This window comes from Sphaeramia orbicularis, chromosome 6 (assembly GCF_902148855.1).
Source record: "Sphaeramia orbicularis chromosome 6, fSphaOr1.1, whole genome shotgun sequence".
NCBI classification, from domain to species: Eukaryota; Metazoa; Chordata; class Actinopteri; order Kurtiformes; family Apogonidae; genus Sphaeramia; species Sphaeramia orbicularis.
Genome location: NC_043962.1, coordinates 6,055,470 through 6,077,717, shown reverse-complemented (window position 1 = coordinate 6,077,717; position 22,248 = coordinate 6,055,470). Strand labels below are relative to the sequence as shown.

Genomic DNA, 22,248 nt, shown 5'->3' with positions numbered 1-22,248 from the left:
TATATTGATGTCATAATCATACCTAACACTATTATCCATACCTTTTCACAAACTTTTGCCCATATGAGTAATCAGGAAAGCAAACGTCAAAGAGTGTGTGATTTGCTGAATGCACTCGTCACACCAAAGGAGATTTCAAAAATAGTTGAAGTGTCCATAAAGACTGTTTATAATGGAAAGAAGAGAATGACTATGAGCAAAACTATTACCAGAAAGTCTGGAAGTGGAGGAGGCAACAAAAAACGTACCGAAGCTTTTATTAACCCTTTCATGCACAAATTATGAGAACCTTAATCAAAATTTTTTCCTGAGTTTTTTTCTTCCTCTTTAGGTGTGAAAAAAACAATGCGATTGAAAATTTTCTTCCGAAAAATAAGAAAAGGAAAAAAATTAAACTAATTTTTTAAAAAAATTTAAAAATACATTAAAAAAATAATAATGAAAAAAAAAATTCTTATGAACCTATTTTTCATGAAGTTGCAAAAATGTCCACTCAGCTGGACAACACACGTTAAATTTTTGACGCACAGAAACATGTATATACTGATAAATTGTGCAAAAACTATGGGGAGGGCTTGTGATTCTGGGGGTTTATGCTCAGGAGAGATCTACATAATGTTACCAATTCATGTCAGAAAAGATATGTAGTGTCTAAAACTTTAATAAAGATATGTGTAAAAAAACAAAAACAAAAAAACAACGAAAAGAACAACAAAATCCATGAATATAGAATAGAACAGCTGTAGAATAGCTGTCCACTGTAGTGACCAGTATGCATGAAAGGGTTAAAACTCTCAAATCCAAAACCCTAAAGGATCCAACCAAATCCATGAGAAAAATGGCAATTGAACTTGAGGTAGACAACAAGAGCGTTAGAAATGCAGTAAAATAGGATTTGAAGTTAAACTCTTACACAAGAACACCAAAACACTTGTTGACAACAGCAACAAATCCAACTTTAGCAATTTTTGGGAATCATGTTTATGTCCGCCTTCTAGCCCAGATCTAAACCCTCTGGATTCTGCTGTTTGGGGCGTTTTAGAACATGCACCAATAGAACATCACACAGCAATGTCGACTTTCTTAAAGATACAATTAAAGAAGAATGGGAGAAGTTGTCACCTGAATATTTGAGGAACACTTGCGCAAGTTTCAGGAAGCGTGTGAAGGCAGTTATTGAGAAAGAAGGAGGACACATAGAATAAAAACATTTTCTATTATGTACATTTTCTTGTGGCAAATAAATTCTCATGACTTTCAATAAACTAATTGGTCATACACTGTCTTTCAATCCTGCCTCAAAATATTGTACATTTTGCTTCCCCACCCTGTATGTGTAATAACACTTAATCATATACCTTGAAAACATCAGCAAACCGGCACTTTTGTCATTTATTTTCCAATTAATCTTATTAAAATACGTAACATTTAGCCCATTTAATGTCTGAAGCAAATCATTTCTAAAAAATTGTAGACCAGTGATATTGGTAAAATCGCATTTACTTTTCTTAACACATTTCCGTTTGTTCATATTTGTTCAGGTTATTCACGTTTTTTGTAGAAGTACAGTTTGGTCATGTAAACATTTTCATGTAATTTAATTTTTTTTACACCTAAAAAACAAAGAGAGAATTTGGGGTTGTCATTATTTATAGGTTATTCTGATAATATTTTACTGGTTCTGACCCAGTTGTAATCTAATTGGACTGTATGTGTCTGTATGTGGAACCTGAATTAAAATGACTAGCGGCATTGTACCTGTGGTTCCTTGTACGATAGCGCCCTCCCGTGGTGCAACAGCAGCATTGCACCCAAACGCTCTCCCCTGTCCTGTGTTTGCAACATCGATCGGACATTGATGGGATGGACACCGGACACGGGGCGGGGCCGAAACGTGCATTATATAGTAGGATTTTGACACCATTGATTGTTAATATCTTCAATGTAATTTTTGCAGTTTTTCACAAATTCATCCCGCGGGCCGGATTGGACCCTTTGGCGGGCTAGATTTGGCCCCCGGGCCGCATGTTTGACACCTGTGCATTAAGTGAAGAAAATAGAATCAGGAAAATTAGACCATGGGTGCCAAACATACGGCCCATGGGCCAAAACCGGCCCCATAAAGGGTCCGATCCGGTCCATGGGATGAGTTAATGAAATGTACAAATTACACTGAAGATATTAACAATCACTTTAGTTCGACCTCATGTGGGTTAGATCAGTAAAATACAATCACAATAACCTATAAATACTGACAACTGCAAGGGTTTTCTCTTTGTTTTAGTGTAAAAAAAAAAAAAGGAAAATTGCAGGAAAATATCACAAAAACACTATTGTTCTGTATGTGGAACCTGAACTAAAGTGAGTTGAACATCCTTGTTCGTTAATATCTTCAGTGTAATTTTTCTGTTTCACAGATTCATTCCATGGGGTACAGATTAGAACAGGGGTGTCAAACTCATTTTCTTCCGGGGGCCACATTCAGCCCATTTTAATCTGCAGTGGGCCGAACCAGTACAATAATAGCATGATAACCAATAAATAATGACAACTCCAAATAGTTTTAGTGCAAAAAATAACATTCACTTATGCCAGTATTTACATTTACAAACTATCCAAACAAAAAGGATGTGAATAACCTGAAAAAAATGACATTTGTTAAGAAATATTAGTACTATTTTATCAATATTATGCCTCGACTTATCATTTCTACACATGCATTACAGATCAGATCTACAAAGGCACAAAACATTCAGTAACAGGCAGAATATTATTAAAATTGCACTGAATTCTCTTCAGACGTTTCAGGTTGTTCATATTTGTTCAGGTTATTCACATTTTATTGTTGAAGGATTGGTTATTAATGTAAACATTTTCATAATTTAATGTTTTTTGCACTAAATCAAAGAGAAAAAATGGTGTTGTCATTATTTATAGGTTATTATGATATTATTTTTGAGTTCGATGCCCTAACTTGGACTTCGCAAATTCATCTCGCGGGCCGGATTGGAACCTTTGGCGGGCCGGTTTAGGGCCACGGGCCGTATGTTTGACACCCCTGCCATGACTGAACTGGATCTGCTTCTGCTACTGGACCCACAGCTCAACAGTCTTAGCATCACAGCGTTAGCATCACAGCGTTAGTGTCGCACTTCCTGTAACAATCAACAAACCTGATCAAATTTAATCAGTCAAATTAAATCAGTTGCTTTTCACTGGCGTGTTATTGATCAGCTCAGACTCTGTTACCGTCGTTTAAACGGAAACAGAAGCCACGCCCACACTCAGCTGGACACGCCTCCTCCACTTCCTTCGCTAATGATCGTTACATCAGGGTTAAAGTTCAGTGGCGTCATCGTCGTCGTCTTTCCACTGCTGCGTTCACAGTTTGCTCATCAGCTGCGGAAGTGGGCGGCCGCCGCATTTCCCCGGAAACCCTCCGTCGAAGGCGGCGTTCAGCACCTCCTCCAGGTTCACGGCGCTCACGAAGTCCAGTTCCGCTCGCACGTTGGCCGGCAGGTCCTCCAGGTCTTTCTCGTTGCGTTTCGGTAGAATCACACATTTGACACCCGCCCTGTGGGCGGCCAGGACCTTGTCTTTGATCCCGCCCACCTGAGGGAGGGGACAGATATGATTGGGTGGAGCCGAGGATGGATTTGACGATTATCTGTATGTGGGCGGAGTCAGGGAACTCACCGGCAGAACCAGGCCTCGGAGCGTGATCTCTCCCGTCATGGCGACGTCGGATCTGACCAGTCGGCCGCTGAACAGGGAGGCCAGGCAGGTTACTATGGTAACGCCTGCAGAGGGGCCGTCCTTAGTGACGGCTCCGGCGGGGAAGTGGAGGTGGATGTCCGTCCCTTCTAATGGATCTGGAGCCCCGCCCACTGACCACACACAGAACAGGATGGAGTTATATAAATATAAATATTAACATTTACATACGGACGGAAGTAACAATCTGATGAGAAAAATGATTAAACCAGGACATTTCAGTTCAGGTTCCACAAACAGAACAACATGAACTCAACTAACATAAGAACAGAACAGCCTATAACAGGTGTTAAACATGCGGCCCGGGGCCAAATCCGGCCCACCAAAGGGTCCAGTCCGGCCCTTGGGATGAATTTGTGAAATGGAAAAATTACACTAAGATTTCAACAATTCTTTTAGTTCAGGTTCCACATTCAGAACAATTCAATCTCAAGTGGGCAGGATTCAGTCTAATACTATCATAATAACATAGAAATAATGACAACTCCAAATGTTTCTCTTTGTAAATGTAAATATTTTCATGTATTTACATAAAAACAAAGTATAATTTTGAGAAAAATGTGAATAACCTGAACAAATATGAACAACCTGAAATGTCTTAAGAGAAGTAAGTACAATTTTAACAAGATTCTGTCTGTGATTAAATGTTTGGTGTGTTTGTAGATCCACTGTGATCTGTAAGTTCTAATGAACATGTGTAAATGATAAACTGAGGCAGAATAGTGTTAAAATTACACTTATTGTTTCAGTTTGTTCGTGTTATTCACATCTTTTGAAAGAATAGTTTGTAGATGTAAACCTTTTCATAATGTAAATGTACTTTTTTTGCTCTAAAAGAGAGAAAAGTTTGGAGTTGACATTATTTCTATATTATTCTGTTCTTATTTTACTGGTTCGGCCCACTGCAGATCAAATTTAGCTGAATGTGGAACTGAACTAAAATGAGTTTGACAGCCCTGACCTATAATAATAATAGTAACAAGTAACAGGCACAATAAGCCCCGCCCCTCATACGTGCTGTAGTTTATTTTGGCATCGATCCAGCTGATGTCATCATGTCTATGCATGTGCTGATGTCATATCAATTACCTTTATATAGATGGCAAGTTTGAACTAAATTGAAACAAAATGTATGTTTTAGTAGACATTTGAAATTTTGCACATTATAAGTAAATGGAGAAAAAAAAGATTTTAAAAATTCCAAAAAATTTTTAAACTTTGACCTACTTTTCCCAAAATGTAATTACATATATTCTGTATCACTGACAATCTATAAACCCAATTTAGAATGAATTCAACCAATAGTTTGCTCCTAAAGTGTAAACAAACAAACAAACAAACCGACACAAAAACCTCAGTCAGATGTGATGACAGTAGATGGTTAGTTGTGGTAGAAAATCATTATTTACAGTCAGAGCAGGAAAAATATTTTAGAAATTTAGAGGAAGAACATTTAAAATCACAGTCATGGATTAAAAAAAAAACAAAATCAGACAGAAATTCAGTCAAAACCACCTCTGAGTCATTTTAGAAACAAAGATAACAATTTCACCCAAACTAACCAATGTAATGATATTTATCCCATAATATAAAACTATATTCTGACATTAGTCATTATTCTTTTGTATCCCAGACTCCTGTTAGAAAAGAAACACCTGAATTCAACATGTCCACATACTTTTGTCCACATATTCTGCTTGTAAAGTGTGTGTAATGATGCTATTGGCTGGAGATACTAATGCTTTGAAACATCCAATAAACAGAACAAAAGTAACTGTCTCCCTAAAGGTCAAAGGTCACTGTTATCACCGTATGAGCCCGTGTGTGTGTGTGTGTGTGTGCGTGTGTGTGTGTGTGTATGTGTGTGTGTGTGTGTTAGGGATGTAGCGATATGTAAATTTCATATCACGGTTATTGTGACCAAAATTATCACAGTTATCATTATTATTGCGGTACCGTTTAAACTGTGCTCAAAATGTTCAAAAAGTACTGATACACACACTGAAATAATTTCACCAAGTTGTATTTTGAAAAAAAACAACAAAAAACAAAAACAAATTAAATAATAGTCACATTGCACTCTCTCTTGGCAGAAACATTCAAATATTAACCCTTAGTGGTCTGAGCCTATTTTGTCTGTTTTTCAGTCCTTCTGATTTTGCCTTTATATACTATATACACAAATGTTTACTATACCCATGTTTGGGATCTGTTTTTCAGCACAACATCTATATCATCGGTCTATTATTTTTTCACTTTAACCTACTATAAAAACATAAAAGGACAGAAAACACACAAAAAATATATAAAATCTGATTCGAAAAATGTATATAATTTATTGCATAAATAACACAGATGTTTAACGAACCTTTTCAAAGACTTTAAAAGTGAATATTGGTTCTAAATATTAAGTAAATACAGTTAAAATTGTAATAAATTAAAACTATACTCAAATATTTGACATAAAAGCAGATCTTTACATTGGCGTTTACTCTGGAGAAGTGCGGTAATCAAACACAGTTACCATGATAATTAGAATTTAAACGGTAATACTAACCGTCTGCGATTTTACTGCGGTTTATCGTTATACTGATAATCGTTATATCCCTAGTGTGTGAGTGTGTGTGTGTGTGTGTGTGTGTGTGTGAACTCACTGTTGGTTAGCTCGTATCTCTTAGCGTTAGCTCGGAGCCAGCTGATGGCCAGATGAGCAGACTCCTTCATGACGTCTCCCAGCTGACCGGTCAGAGTCAGCTGACCTTCGCCCTCTGTCCGACTGGCCTCCACGAACATGATCTCCCCTCCGAGGGGCGTCCACGCCAGACCCAGAGCCACGCCGGGCAGCGTGAGGCGCTCCGACACCTTCCGATACACACAGCGGAGCGGCGGCGAGGAAGAAGAAGACGGGAAATGAGAAGGATTTAGTGACTGTGGTTCCATCGTCCATACACTGATCAGCTTCATTCACTATTGGATTAGATCAGGGGGTCAAACATGCGGCCCGTGGGCCTAAACCGGCCCTCCAGAGGGTCCAATCTGGCCTGTGTGAAATGAAGGTATGAACAGTCTAAGATGTTCAAGTCATTTTAGTTCAGGACATACACAGGTATATGTAGTAGTAAAATACTGTCATAATAAACTATAAATAATGACAACTACCATTTTTTCTCTTTGTTTTAATGAAAAAAAGGAAACATGACAATTTTAACAATAATCAAACTATTCTTTCACCAAAAATATGAATAACCTGAAAAAATATGTGCAATTTTAACATAATTTTGATCATGTTTCTCACATTTCTGTTCATTTTTGTGCATGTTTTGTTGCTTAATTTGATTGCGTTTGTTAGTTGTTTTTTTTTTTTTCTGTTAATTACGTTCATGTTTCTCAAATTTTCCAAATCACTAAATGTTTCGTGCATTTGTAGATCCACTGTGATCTGTAAGTTATAATGTACATGTGTAAATGATAAACTGAGGCAGAATATCGTTAAAACTGCACTTATTTCTGTGGTTTTTCATGGATGTTCATAGTAACTGTAAATATTTTCCTTAATGTAATTTTACTTTTTTTTTTTTTTTCACATTAGAACACAGGTTTAAATTTGGACTTGACATTATTTACAGGATGTTATGTTCTTATTTGACTGCTCTGACCCATTTCAGATCATGTGACTGAATGTGGAACCTGAACTAAACTGGCTTTGATGCCCCCCCCCCCATCCTACCACCACCACATACTCACCTCCATCTCATATGGGGGAGGTCCCAGGATGTCTTTCAGGGCGACGTGGTCGATCACGATGGGCATCTCTGGAGGAGCTGCTTTACCTGAACACAAAACCCCACCCATCAGACCCACGGTGCTGGGTTTGAGACGACGAGGACTGAGCTGGACTTAAATATGGAAGAGAAACAGGGACGGACGACGTCTATTATTATTAAATGAGGAAAACACTCCTGTTCAAACAGGCTTTTTAATTTCCCAGTCGACTCAGGGCCACCACAAACTGATTGCACTTTGTGTATTCATCATATTTTAAACTGTTTTTAATGGTATTTTATTGTGTTTTATGGGTATTCTAATTGTATTTTATTTGTACTGTTTTATTCTTTTTTCGCAATGTAAAGTTGCTACCTTGCAGCGTTACATGTACACCATGTGTCTCCCCCTACCTCCCCCCTCTCCCCCAGTCTCTCTCTATCTCTATCGCTCTCTCTTTTCTCCTCCTTTACTCCCACTCTTTAACCCTAACTGGTCCAGGCAGACGTCCATCCTTCAGGAGTCTGGTTCTGCTCCAGGTTTCTGCTGTTAAAGGGAAGTTTTTCCTCACCACTGTCACCAGTCACAAGTGTTTGCTCCTGGAGGATTCTGTTGGGTTTCTGTAAATTTGATTTGTTTTACTTACTTACTTACTTAAATGAGGAAAACACTGCATTTATTCACCTGGAAAATGGTTCTTTTCACTGTGAACTAGAAGGTTTTACATCAATACAGGGTGGGGAAGCAAAATTTACAATGAACATTTAGTTGTTTTTTCTCAGCAGGCACTACGTCAATTGTTTTGAAACCAAACATATATTGATGTCATAATCATACCTAACACTATTATCCATACCTTTTCAGAAACTTTTGCCCATATGAGGAATCAGGAAAGCAAACGTCAAAGAGTGTGTGATTTGCTGAATGCACTCGTCACACCAAAGGAGATTTCAAAAATAGTTGGAGTGTCCATAAAGACTGTTTATAATGGAAAGAAGAGAATGACTATGAGCAAAACTATTAACAGAAAGTCTGGAAGATACTATTAAAGAAGAATGGGAGAAGTTGTCGCCCGAATATTTGAGGAACACTTGCGCAAGTTTCAGGAAGCGTGTGAAGGCAGTTATTGAGAAAGAAGGAGGACACACAGAATAAAAACATTTTCTATTATGTACATTTTCTTGTGGCAAATAAATTCTCATGACTTTCAATAAACTAATTGGTCATACACTGTCTTTCAATCCCTGCCTCAAAATATTGTACATTTTGCTTCCCTACCCTGTACATCCTGTCCACATACTTTTGTCCACATAGTGAATAAAGAAAACAGATGCTGGGACTACAGATAGAGTTATTTGAAAGCAGAAGCAGATCTAAAACACACTCGTATACATCAGCGTTTCACACGTGCAGAGCTGATAAATGTGTTCAGTGTTTTCTGTTTCAGAGTCAACAGCACCACCTTGTGTCCGACAGCTGTTACTGATCAGCAACAAACGAGTCCAAATACCCTGTTCCTGAACTTCTATCAGTGCTTCAGTGTTTATTTGTGCTGACAGATTTTACTTATACTCTGTACATTTTACACAAATACCTGTACTACCTCACTGTTCTATTTTTAACCACTTCTGTTTTTATATTTGTAATTTATTTTGTATAGTCTTGAATTTTATCTATTTTCTACTTATCTGTTCAAAACAGGGCTATTTTCTTAGTTTTGCTGCATTTTACAGGAATTTTCCAATATTTTCAAAACTGATTTCAACCTGAATGGATGGAACAAAAACAAATAGAAAAGACAGTACTGTAGTGTGTGTGATACATGACAAATGCAATAAGATAATGCTGTTAGCTAATGACAACACAAACCAGACTCCAACATAACAACATAATAACTCCCACATGATCTCAAATGGATCAGATCAGTAAAATAATAACAGACTAGCCTATAAATGATGACAAATTGAAACTTTTCTCTATGTTAAAAGTGAAAAAAGTAAAATTACATAATGAAAATGTTTACGTCTACAATCTATCTTTTAAAAATGTGAATAACATGAACCTGACATTTCTAGAGAAAAATAAGTGCAATTTTAACAATATTCTGCTTCAAATGATTATTTACCTGGGTACATTATAATTTACAGATCACAGTGGATCTACAAATACACAAAACATTTAATAACAGACAGAATATTGGTACAATTACACTTATTTAAGACATTTCATGTTCATATTTGTTCAAGTCATTTAAATTTTTTTTAGACTAAAACAACAACTATATATTCTGCCTGTTACCAAATGTTTGTGTAACACTGTGTGTAATGCACGTGTATAAATGATTAGTTGAGTCATAATATTGTCAAAATTACACTCATTGTTCATATGAAATCAACATTTTTTCAGATTATTCACTTTTTTGTGAAAGGATAGTTTGTAAATGTAAGTATTTTCATAATTCAATGTTTTGTTTTGTTTTTTTACTATAAAACAAAGAGAAAATTTTGTATTTGTCAATATTTACAGGTCATTCTGTTATTACTTGACTGGTCTGACCCACTTTAGATCCTATTGGTCTGAATGTGGAACCTGAACTAATATGATTTTGACATCCTCCATTGTTAATATTCCAGTGTAATTTTTGTATTTTGGGCCAGTTTTGGTCCACTGCCCATATATTTGACATCCCTGCTCACACAGAGGTTTCATATTAAACCTTTAAAAGCTCCTGAATTAAAACTACTTCCTGTACTTGTTGTAGCTGGTTTGAAGCCACAGGTTCATGTGGGTAAATAAGCAGCTGTGACTGGACCCCCCCCCCCACCCTCACAGACATAAACACATGGATCTGAGGGGCTCACCGTCCTGGTGCATCGGGCTCTGGGGGGCGGAGTCTGGACTGGAGAGGGCGTGGCCTTCAGCGACCCTCACAGCCACCGCTCTGCAGATGGTTCCGATCTTCCTCTCCAGGGAGCGAACGCCTGCCTCCCGGGTGTATCTAAACAAACACACGTTCAGATCAAGGTCAAGGTTACTTTATTTATACCCGTAGGTAGATTTGTTTTGCAGTCTAGGTGATTGCCTTGGCATTACAACAACACATACATTGAACATGCAAGACAGGCACTTGATCACGCCTACAGACAGGACAAAACGACAGGACAAAAAGTGCTCAGTGTTCCACCATTCATCACCACCAGATGAACTCTGGGACATTAGCTCTGTCTGAGGCTGCAGCGAAAACAAAAGTAAAACTTAACAAGTGGTTCCAGGCACAACAAGCCCCGCCCCTCGCACATATTGTAGTTTATTTTGGCATCGATCCAGCTGATGTCATCATGTCTATGTATGTGCTGATGTCAACATAGACACATTTTACCCATTATAAGTAAATAGAAAAAAAGATTTGAAAAATTCATTAAAAATTTGAACTTTGCCCTACTTTTCCCAAAATGTAATCACATCTATTCTGGGTCCCTGGTAATCTATAAACCCAATTTGGTCTGAATTCAACCAATAGTTTTGCTGCAAAAGTGTTACCACTCAAACAAACAAACTGAACCAAAACCAATAGAGGGAAGGCACATCCGTCACTTCCCCCTAGGCCACGCCCCTCTGAGTCAGACTGAGTGGCAAAAACAAACCGGCTCAACACGGTGGAGTATAGCAGTAACTACAGCGAGACCGGGAAAAACGTGGAATACAACATGAAATTAAAGACAACTGGACTGGACATGGATCCATACAAGCTACCAAACAACAAGTGGTCTACGAACATTGATATGTGGGCGGAAATCACCTATCCTGACATTTAAATGAACCTGATTTCAACGCTGGGAAAATCCACAATGCAAAGGCTGAAAGCATCCAAAAGACACAGAGTTGTTGACATCTTCATCATCGCTAATTAGAGGATTCCAGCTGGTGAGTGCTTTAATTCATAATACTATTGCTTTTGAGGTTTTGTGTCAGTGCAGACGGATTTTCTTGGCGGTGATTTCGGCGGTAAAGGCCCAGCAGTAGTGCTCACAGTTCACTACTGATTTACTGGAGTTGAACCCTTAGTACTGACCCAAGTGAGTGGATGATCGACTGGTACTGTGGAGATTTAAGGAGAGTTCACATCAAATACTGGATCCAACACAGATCCAACAGCTTTGTGCTAGAGTAGCCCCTTATGTGGAAAACTAGGTTAGCCTCAGTTTAAGCTAGTTTACAAATTATGTCGAGCACAAGGTTCATAATCACACAACTGAAGACACAAACGTTTCAGTTCTGAAATATAGAACTAAATGACAGATGCTAACATTAAGAGCTTTACTACGAAGTAACGTTAGCCAAAACAATATGTAATTTAAGGTATGATTTTACGCAAGAACACAGCATAAATTAACATTACTTGACACGAAATGGCAACCACAAATCCAGGTTTCGTTGCCTAGATTCCAGTTATTTCTGCGAATTGCAGCTATCCATCTGCTTCTTCTGTCTTTGGCTTTAGGTAGCCGCTAAAACGATAGCTCCGAGTGCTTTTTAAACCTGTTTGTGCGATCAACACAACAGCTCTGCCCCATTTTTTAGATTGTTCTAAAGTTTTCAAGCCAAAGCCGATACTCATACCCCTTGCCTCCCCTTTTGGGGGGGGGGGGGGGGGGGGGGACTGGGACCTGTGGAGTTTACATTGTAGACCTCATCTGTTACTGGTGTCAAACTCATCTCTATGCAGATGGCATTACTTTAGACTGTACCAGAATCTGTGGTTGTCTCTTCAGTGCTGATTTGCTCATTTGGAAGCTGCCCTTAATAATTATATATATCGATATAGCTTTCTTTCTTTTTTTTTTCTAATTATGCACACACATTTTTTTTTTTTGCACTTTATTCTGTTGCTGCCTTGACCAGTGAATTTCCCTTTTGTGGGAATAAAGTCTAATCTAAGGTATTTTTTCTAATAATAATTTTACCTTCCTTATCCTGTAACGCCTGTATATATGGTTATATGTTGTATAATATACAACACTTGGATCTGTCATTATTTATAGGTTATTCTGTTATTATTGTACTGGTCTGACCCACTTTAGATCATATTATTCTGTATGTCCTGAACTAAAAGGATTTTCACGTCCTTTATTGTTAATATTCTAATGTAATTTCATCCAGTGGGCTGGACCGGAGCCTTTGGTGGGCCGGTTTTTGCCCACTGACCATATGACTGACACCCCTGCTCTACATGGACAGAATAATATTTATATGTACAGAAATATATTATATTTCTTTTATATGTGTATAGAGTTGGCCTTTTTATATATTTTAATATTTCTTTGTAGTTTTTTGTTTATTGTCAATGCTTTTCAGTATAGTTTTGTGTGATATTTTTATATAACGGCCCTTTGCACTTTTATTATTTCTGATACAAAGGTAACAGATGCTCCATTTCAACTGATGAATAAGATATTTTTCAACATTTTTCTTCAGAAATTTCAGGTTGTTCATGTTATTTGCCTTTTTTTAAAGGATAGTTTGTCAACATTTTCCTTCAAGTAATTTCACTTATTTCCCTCTAAAACAGAGATAGAAGTTTGGAGTTGACATTATAGATTATGTTTTTATTTCCCTGGTCCGCATCAAGGTTATTATCATTAATGAAAACTACCAAAATGATGAAAACTACAATTGAAAAAACATTTTCGTTAACTGAAATAAATAGAAACTATAATTAAAAGAAAAAACAATAACTAACTGAAACTGTATTGTGTGCTTACAAAACTAACTAAAACGTATAATAATTATGTATATGTCTGACTGATACAAAAGTGATTTATTTCGCTGTAGCAATTTTAGCTAGCAGCACCATATGACAATTCACAGTCCATCACTTGTGGTTTCCAGTCGTCTTCTGGTCCCCACTCTACCTGGAAACATGGAGACTAAAGTTGGGCTAAAGCATGCAGAGTCCTGTCTGGGATTTTTTTGAATACGACGACAGAGAAGAAGAGAAAAGATACAACAAAACTAAAATTAATACTAAAACTGAACTAAAACTAAGCATTTAGAAAAAAAAATGAAAACTAATAAAAACTAGCAAACCTGCTCTAAAAACAAATTAAAACTAACTGAATTACAGGAAAAAAAGTCAAAACTAAATAAAACTCAACTATAATGAAAAATCCCAAACTATTAGAACCTTGGTCCGCATTGGGCTGAATGTGGAACCTGAACTAAAATCAGTCTGACAGCTCTGCCTTTCAATCCCATTTCAACTGTTACCTGATGCTTTTACATACATAGACACGTCCACTATAAACAGAAAACAGAAAACTTCACCAGAATACAAGGGATGAAAACACCAAATCTGACCTACGCCTGTGTCTGATGGTATGTTCGAGTGTCAGGATGTTATCAGGAAACCACAGTTTCACCTCCGGCTCCTTTAAACACCCTGTCACTGGATGTCAGGAACAACCCCCCAGTTCAGACTCACCTCTGAACCCTGGCTCTGAAGAACTGAATGACATCTGCTTTTGGATCGCTGTCTCTAACACTATATGTGAATCTGTTATTATACAGTAAAAAGCTAAGAAGCTGGTGTTGGTTGTTGCTATAGTAACCAGACTAGACAGCAGGAAGTGTTGTCTGGAGGCTACAGACCTAATGAACAGATATACTTCAGCAGCAGCCGTTTGAAATATGTAAATTCATTCATTCATTCATTATCTGAACCGGTTTTATCCTCACTAGGGTCACGGGGGTCGTCGGAGCCTATCCCAGACACTTATGGGTGAAGGCGGGGTACACCCTGGACATGTGACCAGTTCACCACAGGACTGAACATATAGAGACAAACAATCACTGTCACATTCACACCTACGGGCAATTTAGATTAACCCATTAACCTATCAGTGCTTGTGTTTGGGTGGTGGGAGGAGCCAGAGAACCTGGAGAGAACCCACGCAGACACGAGGAGAACATGCAAACTCCACGCAGAAAGGACCCCCCCCCCCCACTTTGTATGTAAATACTATTGTAAAATCACAGATCTGAAACAAGCAGGTCATTCATAAATGAGACGATTGACAGGAAATAAACAAGAGAGAGCGAAGAATCTGTTACAACACGATCAGGCAGACAGATTAATGCAGAGTAGAGTAGAATAGAGTAAAGTAAAGGAGAGTAGAATAGAGTAAAGGAGAGTAGAATAGAGTAAAGTAAAGGAGAGTAGAATAGAGTAAAGGAGAGTAGAATAGAGTAAAGTAAAGGAGAGTAGAATAGAGTAAAGGAGAGTAGAATAGAGTAAAGTAAAGTAAAGGAGAGTAGAATAGAGTAGAGTAGAATAGAGTAAAGTAAAGGAGAGTAGAATAGAGTAGAGTAGAATAGAGTAAAGTAAAGGAGAGTAGAATAGAGTAAAGTAAAGGAGAGTAGAATAGAGTAAAGGAGAGTAGAATAGAGTAAAGTAAAGTAAAGGAGAGTAGAATAGAGTAGAGTAGAATAGAGTAAAGTAAAGGAGAGTAGAATAGAGTAAAGTAAAGGAGAGTAGAATAAAGTAGAATAAAGTAACGGAGAGTAGAATAGAGTAAAGGAGAGTAGAATAGAGTAGAGTAGAATAAAGTAAAGGAGAGTAGAATAGAGTAGAGTAGAATAGAGTAAAGTAGAAAAAAGTAAAGGAGAGTAGAATAGAGTAGAGTAGAATAAAGTAAAGGAGAGTAGAATAGAGTAAAGTAGAATAAAGTAAAGGAGAGTAGAATAAAGTAGAATAAAGTAAAGGAGAGTAGAATAGAGTAAAGGAGAGTAGAATAGAGTAGAGTAGAATAGAGTAAAGTAGAATAAAGTAAAGGAGAGTAGAATAGAGTAAAGGAGAGTAGAATAGAGTAGAGTAGAATAAAGTAAAGGAGAGTAGAATAGAGTAAAGTAGAATAAAGTAAAGGAGAGTAGAATAGAGTACAGTAGAGTAAAGGAGAGTAGAATAAAGTAAAACAGAGTAGAGCAGAGCAGTGCAGAATAGAGTAAAGTCTAGTAGAGAAGAGTAGAGTAACAGAGTACAGTAGAGTAGAGTAACAGAGTACAGTAGAGTAGAATAGAGTAAAGTAGAGTAGAATAGAATAGAGTAGAGTAACACAGAGTAAAGTAAAGTAGACTAGAGTAGAATAGAGTAGAGAAGAGTAGAGTAGAGCAAAGTAGAATAGGGTAGAGTAACATAGAGTAAAGTAAAGTATAGCAGAGCAGAGTAGAGAAGAGTGAAGTAGAGTAGAGTAACAGAGTAAAGTAGATTAGAGTATAGCAGAGCAAAGTAGAGTAGAGCAGAATAGAGTAGAGTAGAGTAACAGAGTAGAGTAAAGTAGATTAGAGTAGAGCAGAGTATAGCAGAGCAGAGTAGAGCCGAGTAAAGTAGAGTAGAGCAGAGTGGAGTAAAGTAGATTAGAGTAAAGTAGAGTAGAGTATAGCAGAGTAGTGTAAAGTATAGAAGAGCAGAGTAACAGAGTAAAATAGAGTAGAGCAGAGTAGAGTGGGGTAACGTAGAGTAAAGTACAGCAGAGTAAAGTAAAGTCCAGTAAAGTGGAGTATTGCACTGTATTGTATTGCATTGCATTCTATTCTATTCTATTCTATTCTATTCTATTCTGTTCTGTTCTATTCTATTTTGTTCTATTTTGTTCTATTTTGTTCTGTTCTATTCTATTCTATTCTATTCTATTCTATTCTATTCTATTCTATTCTGTTCTGTTCTGTTCTATTCTATTCTATTCTGTTCTGTTCTATTCTATTCTATTTTGTTCTATTCTGTTCTGTTCTGTTCTGTTCTGTTCTATTCTATTCTGTTCTGTTCTGTTCTGTTCTATTCTATTCTATTTTGTTCTGTTCTATTCTATTCTGTTCTGTTCTGTTCTGTTCTATTCTATTCTATTCTATTCTATTCTATTCTGTTCTGTTCTATTCTATTCTATTCTATTTTGTTCTGTTCTATTCTATTCTGTTCTGTTCTGTTCTATTCTATTCTATTCTATTTTGTTCTGTTCTATTCTATTCTGTTCTGTTCTATTCTATTCTATTCTATTCTGTTCTATTCTATTCTATTCTATTCTATTCTATTTTGTTCTGTTCTATTCTATTCTATTCTATTCTATTCTATTCTATTCTATTCTATTCTGTTCTGTTCTGTTCTGTTCTATTTTGTTCTGTTCTGTTCTATTCTATTCTGACATGTCGGTGATGAACCCGGTCATCTGCTCGTAGGAGGTTCTATCTGATCTGACGGATCGCCAAACCACACAACCTCTGGTCAACCTTCAAAACAAACCACGAGCGGAGCTGATAATAGCTTAGAGTGACACCAGCGGAATTCCACGTCAGCCGCAGACTGAGCAGCGGTCACAGATCAGAGATGGTCACATGTACGCCCAGAGTCAGCCTTTCAGAGGTTCATGTACGAACAGAACCAGCCTTTCAGAGGTTCATGTACGAACAGAACCAGCCTTTCAGAGGTTCATGTACGAACAGAATCAGCCTTTCAGAGGTTCATGTATGAACAGAGTCAGCCTTTCAGAGGTTCATGTACCAACAGAATCAGCCTTTCAGAGGTTCATGTATGAACAGAATCAGCCTTTCAGAGGTTCATGTATGAACAGAATCAGCCTTTCAGAGGTTCATGTATGAACAGAATCAGCCTTTCAGAGGTTCATGTACCAACAGAATCAGCCTTTCAGAGGTTCATGTACGAACAGAATCAGCCTTTCAGAGGTTCATGTACGAACAGAACCAGCCTTTCAGAGGTTCATGTACGAACAGAATCAGCCTTTCAGAGGTTCATGTACGAACAGAACCAGCCTTTCAGAGGTTCATGTACCAACAGAATCAGCCTTTCAGAGGTTCATGTACCAACAGAATCAGCCTTTCAGAGGTTCATGTACGAACAGAACCAGCCTTTCAGAGGTTCATGTACGAACAGAATCAGCCTTTCAGAGGTTCGTGTACGAACAGAACCAGCCTTTCAGAGGTTCATGTACGAACAGAATCAGCCTTTCAGAGGTTCGTGTACGAACAGAGTCAGCCTTTCAGAGGTTCATGTACCAACAGAATCAGCCTTTCAGAGGTTCATGTACCAACAGAATCAGCCTTTCAGAGGTTCATGTACCAACAGAATCAGCCTTTCAGAGGTTCATGTACCAACAGAGTCAGCCTTTCAGAGGTTCATGTACCAACAGAATCAGCCTTTCAGAGGTTCATGTACGAACAGAATCAGCCTTTCAGAGGTTCATGTACCAACAGAACCAGCCTTTCAGAGGTTCATGTACCAACAGAATCAGCCTTTCAGAGGTTCATGTACGAACAGAACCAGCCTTTCAGAGGTTCATGTACGAACAGAATCAGCCTTTCAGAGGTTCATGTACCAACAGAACCAGCCTTTCAGAGGTTCATGTACGAACAGAATCAGCCTTTCAGAGGTTCATGTACCAACAGAACCAGCCTTTCAGAGGTTCATGTACCAACAGAATCAGCCTTTCAGAGGTTCATGTACGAACAGAATCAGCCTTTCAGAGGTTCATGTACGAACAGAACCAGCCTTTCAGAGGTTCATGTACGAACAGAATCAGCCTTTCAGAGGTTCATGTACCAACAGAATCAGCCTTTCAGAGGTTCATGTACCAACAGAATCAGCCTTTCAGAGGTTCATGTACCAACAGAATCAGCCTTTCAGAGGTTCGTGTACGAGCAGAATCAGCCTTTCAGAGGTTCATGTACGAACAGAATCAGCCTTTCAGAGGTTCATGTACCAACAGAATCAGCCTTTCAGAGGTTCATGTACCAACAGAATCAGCCTTTCAGAGGTTCATGTACGAACAGAATCAGCCTTTCAGAGGTTCGTGTACGAACAGAGTCAGCCTTTCAGAGGTTCGTGTACGAACAGAATCAGCCTTTCAGAGGTTCGTGTACGAACAGAACCAGCCTTTCAGAGGTTCGTGTACGAACAGAATCAGCCTTTCAGAGGTTCGTGTACGAACAGAATCAGCCTTTCAGAGGTTCATGTACGAACAGAGTCAGCCTTTCAGAGGTTCATGTACGAACAGAATCAGCCTTTCAGAGGTTCATGTACGAACAGAATCAGCCTTTCAGAGGTTCATGTACGAACAGAATCAGCCTTTCAGAGGTTCATGTACGAACAGAACCAGCCTTTCAGAGGTTCATGTATGAACAGAATCAGCCTTTCAGAGGTTCATGTACGAACAGAATCAGCCTTTCAGAGGTTCATGTACCAACAGAATCAGCCTTTCAGAGGTTCATGTACGAACAGAATCAGCCTTTCAGAGGTTCATATACCAACAGAATCAGCCTTTCAGAGGTTCGTGTACCAACAGAATCAGCCTTTCAGAGGTTCATGTACGAACAGAATCAGCCTTTCAGAGGTTCATGTACGAACAGAACCAGCCTTTCAGAGGTTCATGTACGAACAGAACCAGCCTTTCAGAGGTTCATGTACGAACAGAATCAGCCTTTCAGAGGTTCATGTACGAACAGAACCAGCCTTTCAGAGGTTCATGTACCAACAGAATCAGCCTTTCAGAGGTTCATGTACGAACAGAATCAGCCTTTCAGAGGTTCATGTACGAACAGAACCAGCCTTTCAGAGGTTCATATACCAACAGAATCAGCCTTTCAGAGGTTCATGTACCAACAGAATCAGCCTTTCAGAGGTTCATGTACGCCCAGAGTCAGCCTTTCAGAGGTTCATGTACGAACAGAACCAGCCTTTCAGAGGTTCATGTACGAACAGAGTCAGCCTTTCAGAGGTTCATGTTCCAACAGAATCAGCCTTTCAGAGGTTCATGTACGAACAGAATCAGCCTTTCAGAGGTTCGTGTACCAACAGAATCAGTCTTTCAGAGGTTCGTGTACGAACAGAATCAGCCTTTCAGAGGTTCGTGTACCAACAGAATCAGCCTTTCAGAGGTTCATGTACCAACAGAATCAGCCTTTCAGAGGTTCATGTACGAAAAGAATCAGCCTTTCAGAGGTTCATGTACGAACAGAATCAGCCTTTCAGAGGTTCATGTACCAACAGAACCAGCCTTTCAGAGGTTCATGTACGAACAGAATCAGCCTTTCAGAGGTTCATGTACGAACAGAACCAGCCTTTCAGAGGTTCATGTACCAACAGAATCAGCCTTTCAGAGGTTCATGTACGAACAGAACCAGCCTTTCAGAGGTTCATGTACCAACAGAACCAGCCTTTCAGAGGTTCATGTACGAACAGAGTCAGCCTTTCAGAGGTTCATGTACGAACAGAACCAGCCTTTCAGAGGTTCATGTACGAACAGAGTCAGCCTTTCAGAGGTTCATGTACCAACAGAACCAGCCTTTCAGAGGTTCATGTACGAACAGAGTCAGCCTTTCAGAGGTTCATGTACCAACAGAATCAGCCTTTCAGAGGTTCATGTACCAACAGAATCAGCCTTTCAGAGGTTCATGTACCAACAGAACCAGCCTTTCAGAGGTTCGTGTACCAACAGAATCAGCCTTTCAGAGGTTCGTGTACCAACAGAATCAGTCTTTCAGAGGTTCGTGTACGAACAGAATCAGCCTTTCAGAGGTTCATGTACGCCCAGAGTCAGCCTTTCAGAGGTTCATGTACGAACAGAACCAGCCTTTCAGAGGTTCATGTACGAACAGAGTCAGCCTTTCAGAGGTTCATGTACCAACAGAATCAGCCTTTCAGAGGTTCATGTACCAACAGAATCAGCCTTTCAGAGGTTCATGTACCAACAGAATCAGCCTTTCAGAGGTTCGTGTACCAACAGAATCAGCCTTTCAGAGGTTCGTGTACCAACAGAATCAGCCTTTCAGAGGTTCGTGTACCAACAGAATCAGTCTTTCAGAGGTTCGTGTACGAACAGAATCAGCCTTTCAGAGGTTCGTGTACCAACAGAATCAGCCTTTCAGAGGTTCATGTACCAACAGAATCAGCCTTTCAGAGGTTCATGTACGAAAAGAATCAGCCTTTCAGAGGTTCATGTACGAACAGAATCAGCCTTTCAGAGGTTCATGTACCAACAGAACCAGCCTTTCAGAGGTTCATGTACGAACAGAATCAGCCTTTCAGAGGTTCATGTACGAACAGAACCAGCCTTTCAGAGGTTCATGTACCAACAGAATCAGCCTTTCAGAGGTTCATGTACGAACAGAACCAGCCTTTCAGAGGTTCGTGTACCAACAGAATCAGCCTTTCAGAGGTTCGTGTACCAACAGAATCAGCCTTTCAGAGGTTCGTGTACCAACAGAATCAGCCTTTCAGAGGTTCGTGTACGGACAGAATCAGCCTTTCAGAGGTTCATGTACCAACAGAATCAGCCTTTCAGAGGTTCATGTACGAACAGAACCAGCCTTTCAGAGGTTCATGTACGAACAGAGTCAGCCTTTCAGAGGTTCATGTACCAACAGAATCAGCCTTTCAGAGGTTCATGTACGAACAGAATCAGCCTTTCAGAGGTTCATGTACGAACAGAACCAGCCTTTCAGAGGTTCATGTACGCCCAGAGTCAGCCTTTCAGAGGTTCATGTACGAACAGAACCAGCCTTTCAGAGGTTCATGTACGAACAGAACCAGCCTTTCAGAGGTTCATGTACGCCCAGAGTCAGCCTTTCAGAGGTTCATGTACGAACAGAACCAGCCTTTCAGAGGTTCATGTACGAACAGAGTCAGCCTTTCAGAGGTTCATGTACCAACAGAACCAGCCTTTCAGAGGTTCATGTACCAACAGAATCAGCCTTTCAGAGGTTCGTGTACCAACAGAATCAGTCTTTCAGAGGTTCGTGTACGAACAGAATCAGCCTTTCAGAGGTTCATGTACGAACAGAACCAGCCTTTCAGAGGTTCATGTACCAACAGAATCAGCCTTTCAGAGGTTCATGTACGAACAGAACCAGCCTTTCAGAGGTTCATGTACCAACAGAATCAGCCTTTCAGAGGTTCATGTACCAACAGAATCAGCCTTTCAGAGGTTCGTGTACCAACAGAATCAGCCTTTCAGAGGTTCGTGTACGAACAGAATCAGCCTTTCAGAGGTTCATGTACCAACAGAATCAGCCTTTCAGAGGTTCATGTACGAACAGAACCAGCCTTTCAGAGGTTCATGTACGAACAGAGTCAGCCTTTCAGAGGTTCATGTACGAACAGAATCAGCCTTTCAGAGGTTCGTGTACCAACAGAATCAGCCTTTCAGAGGTTCGTGTACGAACAGAATCAGCCTTTCAGAGGTTCATGTACCAACAGAATCAGCCTTTCAGAGGTTCATGTACGAACAGAACCAGCCTTTCAGAGGTTCATGTACGAACAGAACCAGCCTTTCAGAGGTTCGTGTACCAACAGAATCAGCCTTTCAGAGGTTCGTGTACCAACAGAATCAGCCTTTCAGAGGTTCGTGTACCAACAGAATCAGCCTTTCAGAGGTTCGTGTACCAACAGAATCAGCCTTTCAGAGGTTCATGTACCAACAGAATCAGCCTTTCAGAGGTTCATGTACCAACAGAATCAGCCTTTCAGAGGTTCATGTACCAACAGAATCAGCCTTTCAGAGGTTCATGTACCAACAGAATCAGCCTTTCAGAGGTTCACCAGTAGCAGCTTTTCAGCCCATGTACAGGGTTCACACACAGAACACAGCACAACCAGAAGAACTACCACCGACCAGTTCATCTGAATGTACTTTGAATAATCACTGTAAG

The 22,248-nt window shown here is 39.2% G+C and overlaps 1 protein-coding gene across 1 annotated transcript in view; it reads right to left on the bottom strand.

Moving 5' to 3' along the window:
* Nucleotides 1-2,974: 2,974 nt before the first annotated feature.
* Nucleotides 2,975-22,248, bottom strand: part of lonp2 (lon peptidase 2, peroxisomal) — a 56,828-nt gene continuing 37,554 nt past the window's right edge. The window contains exons 13-17 of the mRNA XM_030137439.1: nt 10,398-10,534; nt 7,519-7,604; nt 6,429-6,636; nt 3,697-3,887; nt 2,975-3,612 (exon numbers count right to left, since the gene is read on the bottom strand). Coding sequence (XP_029993299.1) covers nt 3,382-3,612; nt 3,697-3,887; nt 6,429-6,636; nt 7,519-7,604; nt 10,398-10,534 — 853 coding nt within the window. The 3' untranslated portion in view covers nt 2,975-3,381. The remainder of the gene's footprint in view (nt 3,613-3,696; nt 3,888-6,428; nt 6,637-7,518; nt 7,605-10,397; nt 10,535-22,248) is intronic.